This window comes from Condylura cristata, unplaced genomic scaffold (genome assembly GCF_000260355.1).
Source record: "Condylura cristata isolate star-nosed mole 26May11 unplaced genomic scaffold, ConCri1.0 scaffold00013, whole genome shotgun sequence".
NCBI classification, from domain to species: Eukaryota; Metazoa; Chordata; class Mammalia; order Eulipotyphla; family Talpidae; genus Condylura; species Condylura cristata.
Window position 1 is genome coordinate 32749349 of NW_004567114.1, and position 13505 is coordinate 32762853.

Consider the following 13505-nt stretch of genomic DNA (forward strand, 5'->3'; position numbering starts at 1 on the left):
AATAGACTCTAACACACTAATTTGATGTCTAAAATAGTGGAATGACTTATTGAACGCCAGTGAACACCAGTACTCCAGGATATCTTGCCATGCATCCATCAATCCATGCATGCATACAGATATATTTCTATAAATTACTTTGTTCTCAATTTGTCATAACTTAATCGAAATCAGTTCTCTTTTTCTCCTAGAATTAACATGCTGTTTACTGTAAGATTCAATGACATTATATTACTTTCCTTCCCAGCTTCTATCATTTGAACAAGATAGTAAAAACATTCTCTGAGTGTTCTATCTCTTAATTGTCAGGCAGTTACCCGAAAGAGACCTTATTGTAGTTGAATCAGAATCCCCTCCCTCAATTTAATTTTCTTTTGACTAGATAGATGGTGGATAGTCTTATTACGTGTTTTTGTAAAATAGATAATATATTGGGCAGTAAATATTTTAAAACACTTCTGAAAAAAGTTCAATGACTATGATCGATTTGATAAATTTTCAACAGTCTTGGGACATATATACAATAAAAATGATTAAATCTAAGAACAAATGTTTTCAAGCTTTTAAAAGCTTGAAATGTATATTTAATAATACAAACTTGCTTGTACATGAACCTTGCGAGAGAATCACTAACAGTGGTTTTATATTCATCAAGGGGTAAAAAAAGCAAGGAGTTTTCACAAGTGCCCGGCTAGCTCAGTCGGTAGAGCATGGGACTCTTAATCCCAGGGTCGTGGGTTCGAGCCCCACGTTGGGCGCAGGTTATTTTGTAGGAAAACTTGTTTTCGCTAAACTTAATCGGATTTCTCCAACGCATTGTTAAGTAAGGCCCTCCACGCTGAACTCATTTAAATACTTTTTCAATGTTAACCGGATTTCGAAAAAGCGTGGTAATAGGCAAAACAGATGTCAAACTGCGCTTGCGCAATGAAAGCTCAGCTTTCCCTCTCCTTCATCTCTCCCCAACCTTTTCCCCTTAAAGCACAATGGGAAGTGATAAGTCAGTTTAAGATGGGGTCTGATTTTCTGATACTACGTACACTTGCATGTTGCTGGTAAAGGGCAAATTTTGCTTTATCATAACAAAATTATGAGCTCCAATTATGGCGGCTCTTCTAAAACTTAAATCCGATGTAAAAGCAGCTGGAGACTTAAGAGCGCTTCGAATACTTGCCTGTCTTCCTTTGTGGTTTACTTTTTCGTCACTTCATAATAGTGTTGTGGAGAGGATGAAGGGACGATTCACACAATGAAAAAGGTTTCTGTAGTCATACAACCAGTACATCATTGTTCATGGAATTGTATTTGCAGTCTATTCCATTCAATTGGATGCATATTAAGAAGTGAATTATTCTGGCAACAATGAAACTCTTACAGATATGAATTGAGATATGAAAAAATTGGCTGTGCAATTAGACACTTGCATGCATGAAGTAGGATTTCTGCCTTTCCCGCTCTACACCAAGAACTTAAGTGTCATCACAAAGGAATGTACACAAGCAGGCTTTCAGACCGTCTCATCCTGGCACGTTCCATATCTCACTGCACCAGTGAAGCAATCCTACCTAAAGACCCTATACTCTCTGCGTTATCCAACTCTCCTTCTAACCGACCATACATTTCTCACTCGACTACTCCTATCAATATGCAAAAATGTTATTTAACTATCTAAAAGCAAAAACTTTGACTTCGTTTGCCTGCAGACTAACATTCTACTTTTCCCGGTGGAGCAAGTCACTCTCCAGTTGCTTAAGCTTACCATCCCCCTTGTCCCACTTTTAACCCTTGAGTCAAAGACCAAAGCACAGTAGCTGCACCAACTTTGGTGTATTACTCACGGAATCCTGAATTTGTGGGTGTCTCAGTAAGAGGGTGTTAAAGAACTGCTTTTAAGATTTGGGCCTTAGTTGGGTAACTTGGGGAAGACTCTAAAGAAGTGAAGGCTTCTGGAGTATTTTCTGAAAGCAAGAGCAATTATACTTGATAAAGGATGCATAAAGCTGTGGTAAAGCAGCATTTGCTTAACAAGTTGGACAGTGACTAGCTTGTTTCTGTGGATGTTTGTGAGATGTTAATAAAAGCTCAGGTCACTGGTGCTTCCAACCAACTGCCTACAAATTGGGGAGTCCCACAGCCATTACTTCACATTTGACATTTTCTCCAAGCAGTTCACAGAACTGAGGAAAAACAGGTTATTTTATTCCCAGTTTATTATAAGGACTACAACACAGAAATGCTCTCAGGAAGAGATGCATGAGGCAGGATGTGGCTTACAGAGCTTCCATGCCCTCTCCTGGTCACCACCCTACCAGCACCTTGATCTGTACACCAAGCAGGAAGCTGTCTCAACAACTTAGTTTAAGGACTTTTATGGAGGGTTCATCAGTAGTGTTGATTAACTCAAATTTCAGCTCCTCTCCCTGGAGGAAGGAGGGTGGAGCTGAAAGTTCTAAGCTTCTAATCATGGCTTGGTTTTCCTGGTGACCAGTCTTTCCTCAAAGCGATTCAGGAGCCCACAGAGTTGACTCATTTAAAACAAAAGCTACACCAAGTGCACAGGACATTACAAGGGCTTTAGGAACTCTGTAAGATGCTCCTAATACTCTGTCACTTAGGAAATGACAAAGGCCTTTGGAGTTATCACAAACCAGTGGCAAAAGTCCAATATACATTTCTCATCATGTCACACTTGTCTAATGTATCTTTGTTAACATATCAGAGTAATGAGCTCAACCCAACACTTCTGTCAATTATCCACCATCCATCATACCCTACACTATTTTTTTCTATAAAGTATCTTTTAGTTCATCACCTGTCTCTCCACCTTCCCCCATCCCCTTGGGTCATATGCTAAGGTATCCTCTGGTTTTTCTTCAGATCATATAAATCTTTCGCCTTTTACAAAGGAAGGATTGTCTTTGTTCACAATTTATCAGGCACCTAAATTGGATCTAATGGATGTCGATTAAGTGTTGGACTAGTGAATTAAGGAGGTTGTAGAAATTTCTTGGACTGCCACAAAATGTTCTGTCTCTTTCTCATAGTTTACTGTCTACAGTAATCCTTGGTGTTCCTTGGTATATAGCTATTAAGCACAATCTTCTGTTGTGCTTTTACCCTATGTGTCTATCTCTCTGTTTATAAGGACACTAGCTATGTCAGATTAGGGCCCATCCTAATTTGATTACATCTCCAAGGATTTCATTTCTAAATAAGGTCATATTCACAGGTACTGGGGGGGTTAGAACTTCAACATGTTTCTGGGCCATCTAATTTAACATAATATAGAGGGCTCCATTATTTAGCTTAGACTCTGGGTGTCTAATATTATGAGTATAAGCTCTATTATAATTAGAGAGATTACTTTCCATACTATTCAAATAAAAACTCATAAGTAATCCAAATTTAAAAAATTTACTGAAAAAGAATGTTATTAAAATAATGAGTCCAGTTAATAGTACACCTATTATGGCCAATTCTGCTGGGAATTTTCAAAGTTAAGAAATAAAAGGTCTTTGCTTTTGTGAAGTTTAAATCCAGAAAGGAATATAAAAACTATATAGAAACAATTATAAAACTTGTGCTTCAGTTGTAGATAAAGTACTTGTAGGAAAGATCACTATTGTGGGGTAAAGGGTGCTGTGGAAAAGTGGTATGCCCAGAGGAGTCTGACTTTTAGGAATGAACGTATTAGGAAACTGGCTGGCAAAATTGAACTTTCTTAGTTTTATTCACCGATTTAATATGATTTTCAATTCTTCATGATTGAATCCTAAATTTAATATGCAATAATGCCTTTTATCTCAATGTCAAAAGCTTTCAGATATTATGTGGAGAATTCAGTTTACATAGTCTGAAATAAACCTACAATTATTAAAATTCTTATCATCGTTTAGAACAAGGTCAAGAGCCTCCTCTGAAATGTTCTTCTTAACAATTTGGTCCAAATTAACTATAGTAATGAAATCCAGATTCTGTTTTATTTCCTTACTTGTATACACATCCTTGTTTACTAGTCTGTAAAACCCTTTACAAGGGTAAAGGAGGTTGTATCTCACTGTTGTAGCATTCAGATCTAAAACTATACTAAGTATGTAAGAGATACTCAAAAAATATTGAATGAATTTTGTCTTGGGCTACCAAAGTAACAGTACATATTAATAAAGTAAAGGCAGAATTATTAAAAAAAAAAAGACATACAAATATAAAAATGAATATACTATCCTATTCTAAAGGCCAGGAATCAGCTCTTTCAAGAGTTAGTATTATCATACACCTAGAGTATGTAGCAAAACTAGAGAGGATGTAGAAAAGGAAACTCAAAATGATTACTCTAGGAGTAAGAGCAGACTTGGGGGTATTTATTCTCAAAATGTGTATTAATTGCTACTCAGTGTTAGAGAATATAAACTCAAGTATGTATACATTTTATCTTTACCAATACCTAAAAAGAATGAAATCAGCAAAACCTTAGTAAGAGGCAGTTCATTAAAAACAAATACAAAAATTAAACAATGAATATTTCATCACTGTCCTGAGGATAAATGCACAAAAGATTAAAGACATTATGAATGATGTTTATAAAGGCGTTGCATAAAAGTGCATAAAAAGAAATATTTTTTCATTAAAAAAACTAAAGTTAGAGTGATTATTTCCACACTTAGCTTAACAAAAGTTTAATAAACATTCTCAGTCTAGAGAGTTAAATATATTTATGGAAAAGCAGTATTATAACAGGCAGAAAAATACCAAGACAAAAAAACAGATCCACGATAACACTGGAAGTAATTGATAATGGTAACATTACTTATGCTTTAAATGAAGTAATTACTGAAAATAATGAATGAGCTCTATAAAGTCCAGGAACAATCATGTGATAAAACTTTTCTTTTTGAAACATGAACTATGTATTAAATTGTTTTACTGTGTTTTACTGATATAAGTACAACAAATTTCATAAGGATCAGCTACCATTCATTAACACACAAGAAAAACAAGTCAAAAGAACTAAGTTAATATAGAGTAATTACAGAAATGCTTTCACTTCCACTAATGTCATCTATAACAGTATCTGATATACTTTATATAATTTGCTAATTGATTAAATATTTGAAAAGAAGTAAAGCTTAATTTTATTTTTTATTTATTTCCCCTTCCACAAAGTTTAATTTAAATCAAACTTTTATTTCTCAGTGGAAAATGCTCTCTTCATCAGAGGTGGCTGAGTCTTCCCAACATCAAACATCATTTCCAAAGGTGGGTTGTTAAGTGAACACCAATCAGGTATGCGGCCCGTCTGATTATAATATTCTTTTGAGATTGAACGACTCCCAAGTATGTCTTGCAATGCTCCAAAAATGGCCCCTGTATAAAAAATATTTTTATAGCTAAGATGAAGTTTTTCCAGAAAACTTTATCTATGCATCTACTTCATTACATGGCAGGAGTGAACTGGTGAAATTCAGCAATGCATATTCATACTCTACAAATTAATTCTAACTGAGTTTCTCTCTCTCTCTCTCTCTCGTGTATATTTTGAAAAAAGGTTAAGTTGTAATTTCAGTGTTGAAAATAATTTAAATGGCTTATAACAGATTATGGTAAAAATGATAAGTATTACAACATAAAAACAGGCGGGGTGAGGTACAATATTCTGAACTTTGAAATATAATCAGTATTACTCTTAATTTTCTTTGTCACAACTCTCAGATTAAATATCAATAAATAAAATAACACTGCAGAACCCAATAAGCATCATTACAATGTCCTAAGAGTCTATGCTGAAGAACTTGTGAATACCCCAAGTCAGTGTTTCAAAAATAATTTACTAACTAAACACATTTATCCTCGCTCAAAATAACATTTTGACTAAGCACTACTTTACAAGAAATATAAAGCCCACTTAAAATCTCAATAGTTTTTCTCTCCACATGATCCTGATAACTCTTAGGTGTATAAAACAGTTAATAGAAAGTATACAGATAAACACATTCATGATTGATTTCTCTCTTCCAAGTAGTTCCTTATTAAGCTATTTGCTTATTTTAGTGAAACGGTGATTAAAACATTCCATGAACTCAAATAAATTGTAACTGTGTGAAGAGATCAGCCTTCTTACATGATTCACAAGTTAAGCTTTGGAGGCTTGTTTGAATTGATTTCAAACAACTGTTCATCACAATGATAGCAACACTGGAGTAAATACATAGCTACTGCTATTATGAGGAAGGACTTTAATTGGATGAGAAAGTTTACTTAAAAAAATTAAAATGAGGCCCTGCCTGGTGGCGCAGCAGGTTAAAGCACAGCACAAAAAAAGAGAAACACATGTCTTTTGCAGCAACTTGCATGGAGCTGGAAAAGATCATGCTTAGTGAAATAAGCCATAAAGAGAAAGAAAAATACTGGATGGTTTCACTCATAGCAGGAGTATAATGGACCAGGCGAGAAAATAACAAAAATAATGAATAAACATATACCAGAGACATTTTGCGGGGGTGGAGTGGGGAATGGGATCAAAAAAAGGGTGGGGTGGGGAGGGAAGTGCACGGGATTGGGTGATTTGGTGATGGGAAACCCACGGGGATTACAATTGAGATGGAAAAAAAAATGTACAAAATGATGTAAAAATAAACTTTTGTAAAATTAAAAAAAAAAAAAAAAAAAAAAAAGCACAGCACAAAGAAGCTTAAGCCACTTCAGCATGAGTTCGATCCCTGCCTGCCCCAGAGATCCACATGGCGAGGCAGACCTCTCCTGACCCACCCGCTGCTCCCCTCAGCAGTGTACTTTGTCGATCTGCCTGTTCTGTACCCCACTCTGTCTCTGGTGAATCCTCTCACTCTCCGCATCTCTGGCCTGTACCCCAGTTCTGTACGAATAAATAAATAAATCTTTAAAAAAAAAAAAAGAAAATGAAATGTCAAGAGAAAATAGGCAAAGGTTTGTAAATTAACAATTTAAGGAGAAATTAACAATTTAAGGAGAAATAATATTTAAAGAAAATTAATAATTCCAGTTTAAGGGGTCACATAATTTTAAGAATCTACAAGTAATATCTTTTTTTTTTTTTAAAGATTTATTTATTTATTCATATAGAACTGGGGTACAGGCCAGAGATGCGGAGGGTGAGAGGATTCACCAGAGACAGAGTGGGGAGCAGAACAGGCAGATCGACGAGGTACACTGCTGAGGGGAGCAGCGGGCGGGTCAGGAGAGGTCTGCCTCGCCATGTGGACTCCTCAGGGGCAGGCGGGAATCGAACTCATGAGGAAGTGGCTTAAGCTTCGTAGTGCAGTGCTTTAACCCGCTGCGCCACCAGGGAGGGCCCTCTACAAGTAATATCTTTAAGGAATGAATTAAATATGATTTACTTATATTAATACTAAATTCTTACCTCCCAACCAGGCCACACAGTTAGCTTTTGCAGGCGGAGTATGAATGCGGAATGTCTTGGTTCCAAGTGTTTTTTTATATTTTGGTTTTTCTACTAAATATCTTATTTCTGCAAGCAGTCTGTGTAGAAATCCAGGCAACATTGATGTGCCACCTATGACTACCAAATTCTCTGATAGTTGCTTCCTTGTGTCTATTGGGCACTGGTATGAAAAGAGAAAAAAACAAAACAAAACAAAAAAACAAACTTATCCTTAAGTGTATAAATAATGAGCAACTGGATTTAAAGAAATATAGTTTATGCATTACAAGTTAAATACGATCATTTGTATTACTAAAAGAACCATAAGAAAGTTCTTTTAATAAGGAAATTTTCCATATAGTAAATATAAACCATAATGACAATATTGCCATATACTTTATAGTACTTTATATAGTAAAGTCTTTTAAAATTTTATAATTTTAAATTCCACAGGGCATTTAGTACTAATATGTGAGTATTATTATGTGGTAGAATGAGTTGAGTAAAAAAACATGAGGATAAATAACTTTTGTATTTCAAGAAAGGAAGATATGTGAAAGCTTCATTTTTTAAAGGTGCTATATTTGAACAGGAAGGCACACTTCAGAGCTACTGGTTCAATAGGAAGATAAATTTTAAGAAAAATTATGTTGCTACATTAGTTCTAAGAATTAGGAATGTTTAAGTCCACTGAAATTCTGTTTTTTATAGAAGTTCCTGGAGCCCTAGAGATAAGATAAATAAAACCTTCCAAAGCGATAGTATTTCATCTGGAATTCTGTGATCCCATAGTCATTAAACTAAAGGAAACTAATTATCATATACTCTGTGGAGTTTAAAATTCAATACTAGATAAAGCTATATTTCAAAGAACTACATGGCATACTAGGTACAAAATAAAAATCTGATACCATTGCTCTGGAAAAAATACATGGTATATGCATAATATTCATTACTCCTGGGTTTGAAATGTGTAGGTACTATACTATATCTCACCATCGAAGTAATACTCATTCACTGTAAAAGTTACCACAAAAATGATGAAAGTGTAACCAATGGTTAAAATAAAAGTACAGAAAATAAGATTTAAATTTTTTCTTTAAAGGATTATAGTCAAACACTTTTTTTTATAAAATTGAAATACCTGCATAAGAGAATCCAGTATCAAAGTAGCAATTGACTTCTCTTCATTATCTTGTTCAAAAAGAATTTCCACAACTGAATCTCTATGGTTAAAAACAGAATTTTGTATTTGCATTACATGATACAAAACATAGCAAATTCTTTAAACATGTTTAAGTAACATTAACTATGTTAATTCCGAATGATTATTAAAACACAAAGTGTTCTCATTTGTAATAAGAATGTAACCTATAAGGAGAGTAACAGGATCTGCCTCACAGATCTAAACTTTTGTAGTAACTTTTTTTTTTTTAAAAGATGTATTTATTTATTCGTACAGAACTGGGGTACAGGTCAGAGATGAGGAGGGTGAGAGGATTCACCAGAGACAGAGTGGGGAGCAGAACAGGCAGACTGACAAAGTACACTGCTGAGGGGAGCAGCGGGCGGGTCAAGAGAGGTCTGCTGCGCCATGTGGTCACCTCCGGGGCAGGCGGGAATTGAACTCATGCAGAAGTGGCTCAAGCTTCTCAGTGCTGTGCTTTAACCCACTGCACCACCAGGGAGGGCCCAGCAGTACCTTTAAGATTTAATTTATATATGTGTACAAGAATTGGTATATAGGCCAGAGGTGGGGGGAAAACGGGGGTGAATGAGGGTTAACTGGAGAGAGTAAGAAATAGAACAGGCAGATGTACTGATATATACTGCTGAGGGGAGCAGCAAGCAAGATAGGAGAGGTCTGGTGCATCATGAGGGTTAGCTCTCTAGCCTGAGATCAAACTTATGCCCAACAGCTGGCATAGCTTGACAGTGCTGAGACTTTAACCCCCCCTGTGCCACCAAGAGGCCCTTGCAGAAACTTACATAATACAAAAATAAAAATATTGTTACCAAATAATTATGTAAATCCTGAACAATTTCTACTGCATCATTAATCTAATGAATAATAAAAGGTAAATAAAAGGTAAATTATTAACTTATCTTAAAGATGGCTAGTTTTAGAAGAATGCACTATTTATCAAAAATAAGGTTTTTAAGTATAAATTAGAAAACTGTGGCTCTTATCCAAATTTAGCCCACTGTTTTTACAAATAAAATTTAATTGGAACATAGGTTCATTCATCTACATATTATCTATGACTGATTTTGCACCACAACTTTAGAGTTGAACAGCTGAAACAGAAACCATAAGGGTCAAGAGGTCCAAGCTCTTTACTATTTGATCTTTTACAGAAAACATTTTGCTGAACCCTATTTTTAATATCTTATTCCATACTCCATATAAAAGAATGGTTAGTTCCATTAATTAAGTTATGAATTATTTTGGTGAACAGCAAAGAATTTCTAAAGTTGAATGATAAAATTAATCATGAATGATGAAGCTTAATAAAAAACAAAAAATTGTCAACTCAACAACACTACAAGCTTAATACAAATATTTTTAACAGTAAAAAGAGTATTAATTGTTTAGCTCATAAAAACGCCTAACCTAATTGATCCAAGGACATGTAAAATTTTCTCTCCATCTAATGGGTAGTCAACATCTGGGGGTGGCGAAGGACGCTGAAAAAGAAAAGCGTGTTAAGTAAATGCCTTATAATTATTTTTTTAAGTTTCTTTTTTTTAATTTTTAATTTTTTAATTTTTAAGAAGTACTTATTTTTTTTTTTAAAAGATTTATTTATTTGTGCATACAGAACTGGGGTACAGGCCAGAGGCTCAGAGGCGGCGAGAGGCTTCACCAGAGACAGAGTGGGGAACAGAACAGGCAGATCGACAAAGTACACTGCTGAGGGGAGCAGCGGGCGGGTCAGGAGAGGTCTGCCGCACCATGTGGTCACCTCCGGGGCAGGCGGGAATCGAACTCATGCGAAAGTGGCTTTAGATTCTCAGTGCAGTGCTTTAACCCGCTGCGCCACCAGGGAGGGCCAAGAAGTACTTATTTATGCATATAGAACTGGGGTACAGGCCAGAGGAGCAGGGGTGGTAAGAGGACCCACCAGAGGCAGAGCAGGGAGCAGAACAGGCAGATCAATGACGTACATTGCTGAGGGGAGCAGTGCGTGGGTGAGGAGAGGTCTGCTGCGCCATGTGGGCCACCTCCCTGGCCAGGGATCCAACTCGCAGTGAAGCAGCTGCTGTGAGCTTCATGGTGCTACACTCCAACCCATTGCGCCACAAGGAAGGGCACAAACTTTATTTATTTATGCATACAAGAGCTGGAGTGTAGTCGAGAGGTGCAGAGGGGTCTTTACCAAAGACAGAGTGGGGAGTAGAACAGCATACGTACTGAAACATACTGCTGAGGGGAGCAGAGGGTGAGACAGGAGTTTGCTATGTCATGTGGGTCACCTTTCTGGCCGGGGATCAAATTCATGCTGCAGTAGCTGTGGATAGCTTCATAGTGGTGAAACATAGCCCCCTGCACCACCAAGGAGGCCCAGCTTAATAATTTTGAATAAAGAATATGACTATTTTTAACTTACCTCAGTATTCCCATCAATATTAAATTTTGCTGCCTGGATGTTCAGTCCACGTTTCAGATCACTTACAAAGCAAGTGCGCACTTAACAGAAAGAAAAGGAGACTCTTGTCATGGTTTAGGAAAGAATCAATTTATGTCCCAGTAAAATAATTTAGGTGGCATGCTAAATACATATTTCCTCAGATTACATAAACTATTCCAGTCTTTAAGTAGTTTATGTTGATTTACTCCCAAGAGAAAAACCTTTGTATTCAGAGAACTTATAAGACATACTGCATTCTTTTCCATAAAATCACTTTATTTAAAAAGACCACCTATTATGAAAATGGATCCATTTTAATTGAATAGCATGTTTCTTTGCACCACACTGATTTGTATTTCCGTATCTCTCTTATATGTGATTCCTTTTAAGAACCTCGGTTGGTCAGAACACAAGCTTAATACAACCTTGGTTGGTCAGAACACAAGCTTTTAGTTATAGCTTTTAGTTATAGTAGCACTATTATTTAATTTGTGATTATTGTCCCCATTGGCACACAACATTAATAATTTCCTTTTACTCTTCTTTTTTTTTGGATTGTAAGATTTATTCTCTTCATAATTGTTTCTATTACAAAGTTCTTCCTATATTTAGGCTTTTCAAATTATTTTCAGGAATAGGTAAGCAATAAAAAGTATCTTTAGGGACAAAACTGATTTGGCTAATTGCTTGCAAACATGCTAAATATTTATTATATATTCTTTTTATTATTATATATAATTATTGTATTCTTATTATATATAAGAATTTTTATTATACTTCTTACTCATTAATTCAAAATGTATTTGTAAAGAATCTACAATTTGTTAATAATCTAGATACTAAGATGTTCAAATTGTTCATATATTTTATACTTTATTCAAGGCCTAATAAATATTTAAGCAAGGTAAATACTTGGCCCTGGAGACGTCATGAATCAGGTACCGTTTTATAAAGAAACAAAGTAAATGAATTAAAAGTCTAAGAACAGATTAAGAATTTATAAATAAAAAACGTAGCTAATTACCTATGTAACTAATGAGTTTTTGAGAGCTGCATATTTCTACTTAACCTGGGCAGGTTCTTAATGGATATATGATTTAACAACATGCTTAATATAGTTATCCTTCTAAATCAACACCTCTAGTTCTTTTTTTAAGAGCTATGTGGAATTCCTTTATTATGAAGTTACCAAACTTCATTCAATATTCTCATTTTAGATGATGTTCACTTCCAATATTAGTAAACATGTCCAAAAAGATTGGTTTCAATCTCATTAGTAACATATGCTTATTTTCTCACAATTTCACAACTACTGAGTAACTCAGTTTTTTGCCAATCCAATGTGCATTCTTGATTAATGGGAAAGTAAAATTTTCTTTTTTTTAACTCTAACTTTACCTGTTTACATAACATGGAACAAATCACCTAATATTTTGGGGTCATCAATCAAACTAAATTATCTCTAGGTCCCATTTAACTCTAAAATCTATTACTATCTAATCTCTATTAAATATTCTAGAATATTAATATTTACATGTTATTTTAAGTACTGAAAAACATTTTTTTCTTTTAGTGAATCAAATTCCAGAAAAATGTGAATATTATCACAAAAACACTCTAGCAAAATAGAAGTAATCTATCTTATTCAATTTAACCCTGTACAGTTAAGACCCATTTCTAGAATTTAAGTCTTATAAATGTACTCTTATAAAAATATACAAACTTTAGTTTAAAAAAACCCAGTATAAAACATCAAAATAGTAAATTTTTTAAATAGCCCACAGGTGTTTCTCAGCCCCACACCTCCATCATGTATGAGTAGGGAATAGATTCGAGCAGCTTAGGCTCCTTTCCACTGACTCTCACAAAGTATGCTTCTTTGGAGTAGGTTCGTACTTCAGTTGAACCCAAATCTTAAGAAAATCTTAAGAAAAATTAAAAAAATGTATTCATTCTATCACCTAAATATTAAACATTTTTAGGATACTATGTTATGAATATATATGTAACTATGTAAAAACTTACTAACATGTGTCCTTCACACTAGTACTTAAACATAGGGACAAAAAGGGAACTAAGTTTACCTTTAATGTCCTCTAAGACACCTTCTGGAATTGAACCTGAAATGTAATTTATCTAGAATTATAAAACTTTAATAGTAAAAACAGTCTATTAAATTGCATTTATATTTCTATTTCCCATTTCAGTAAAATTTTTAAAAATTACTGTACTTTTAAACCTAAATACAGAAATTATATTTAAGGAAGAAACTTAATTCAAAGCGAAGCCAAAGCAGATGTTGAAGCCAGATGTGCACAAAGTTCTATAAGCTGACAAGGACTCATAAGTTTCATAAAAATAAGACCTTAAGGGCCCTCCCTGGTGGCACAGCGGGTTAAAGCACTGCACTGAGAATCTAAAGCCGCTTCCGCATGAGTTCGATTCCCGCCTGCCCC

At 34.9% G+C, this 13505-nt stretch overlaps 1 protein-coding gene and 1 non-coding gene across 2 annotated transcripts in view; one reads left to right on the plus strand and one right to left on the minus strand.

The window, feature by feature from the left end:
- Positions 1–685: 685 nt before the first annotated feature.
- TRNAK-CUU lies at positions 686–758 on the plus strand. Its single transcript has one exon. It is a non-coding gene; the product is annotated as a tRNA-Lys (tRNA).
- A 3897-nt stretch (positions 759–4655) lies between these two features.
- ACTR10 (actin-related protein 10 homolog (S. cerevisiae)) overlaps positions 4656–13505 on the minus strand; it is a 23828-nt gene continuing 14978 nt past the window's right edge. The window contains exons 8-13 of the mRNA XM_004681836.2: positions 13134–13169; positions 11029–11108; positions 10032–10105; positions 8562–8643; positions 7397–7598; positions 4656–5364 (exon numbers count right to left, since the gene is read on the minus strand). Coding sequence (XP_004681893.1) covers positions 5183–5364; positions 7397–7598; positions 8562–8643; positions 10032–10105; positions 11029–11108; positions 13134–13169 — 656 coding nt within the window. The 3' untranslated portion in view covers positions 4656–5182. The remainder of the gene's footprint in view (positions 5365–7396; positions 7599–8561; positions 8644–10031; positions 10106–11028; positions 11109–13133; positions 13170–13505) is intronic.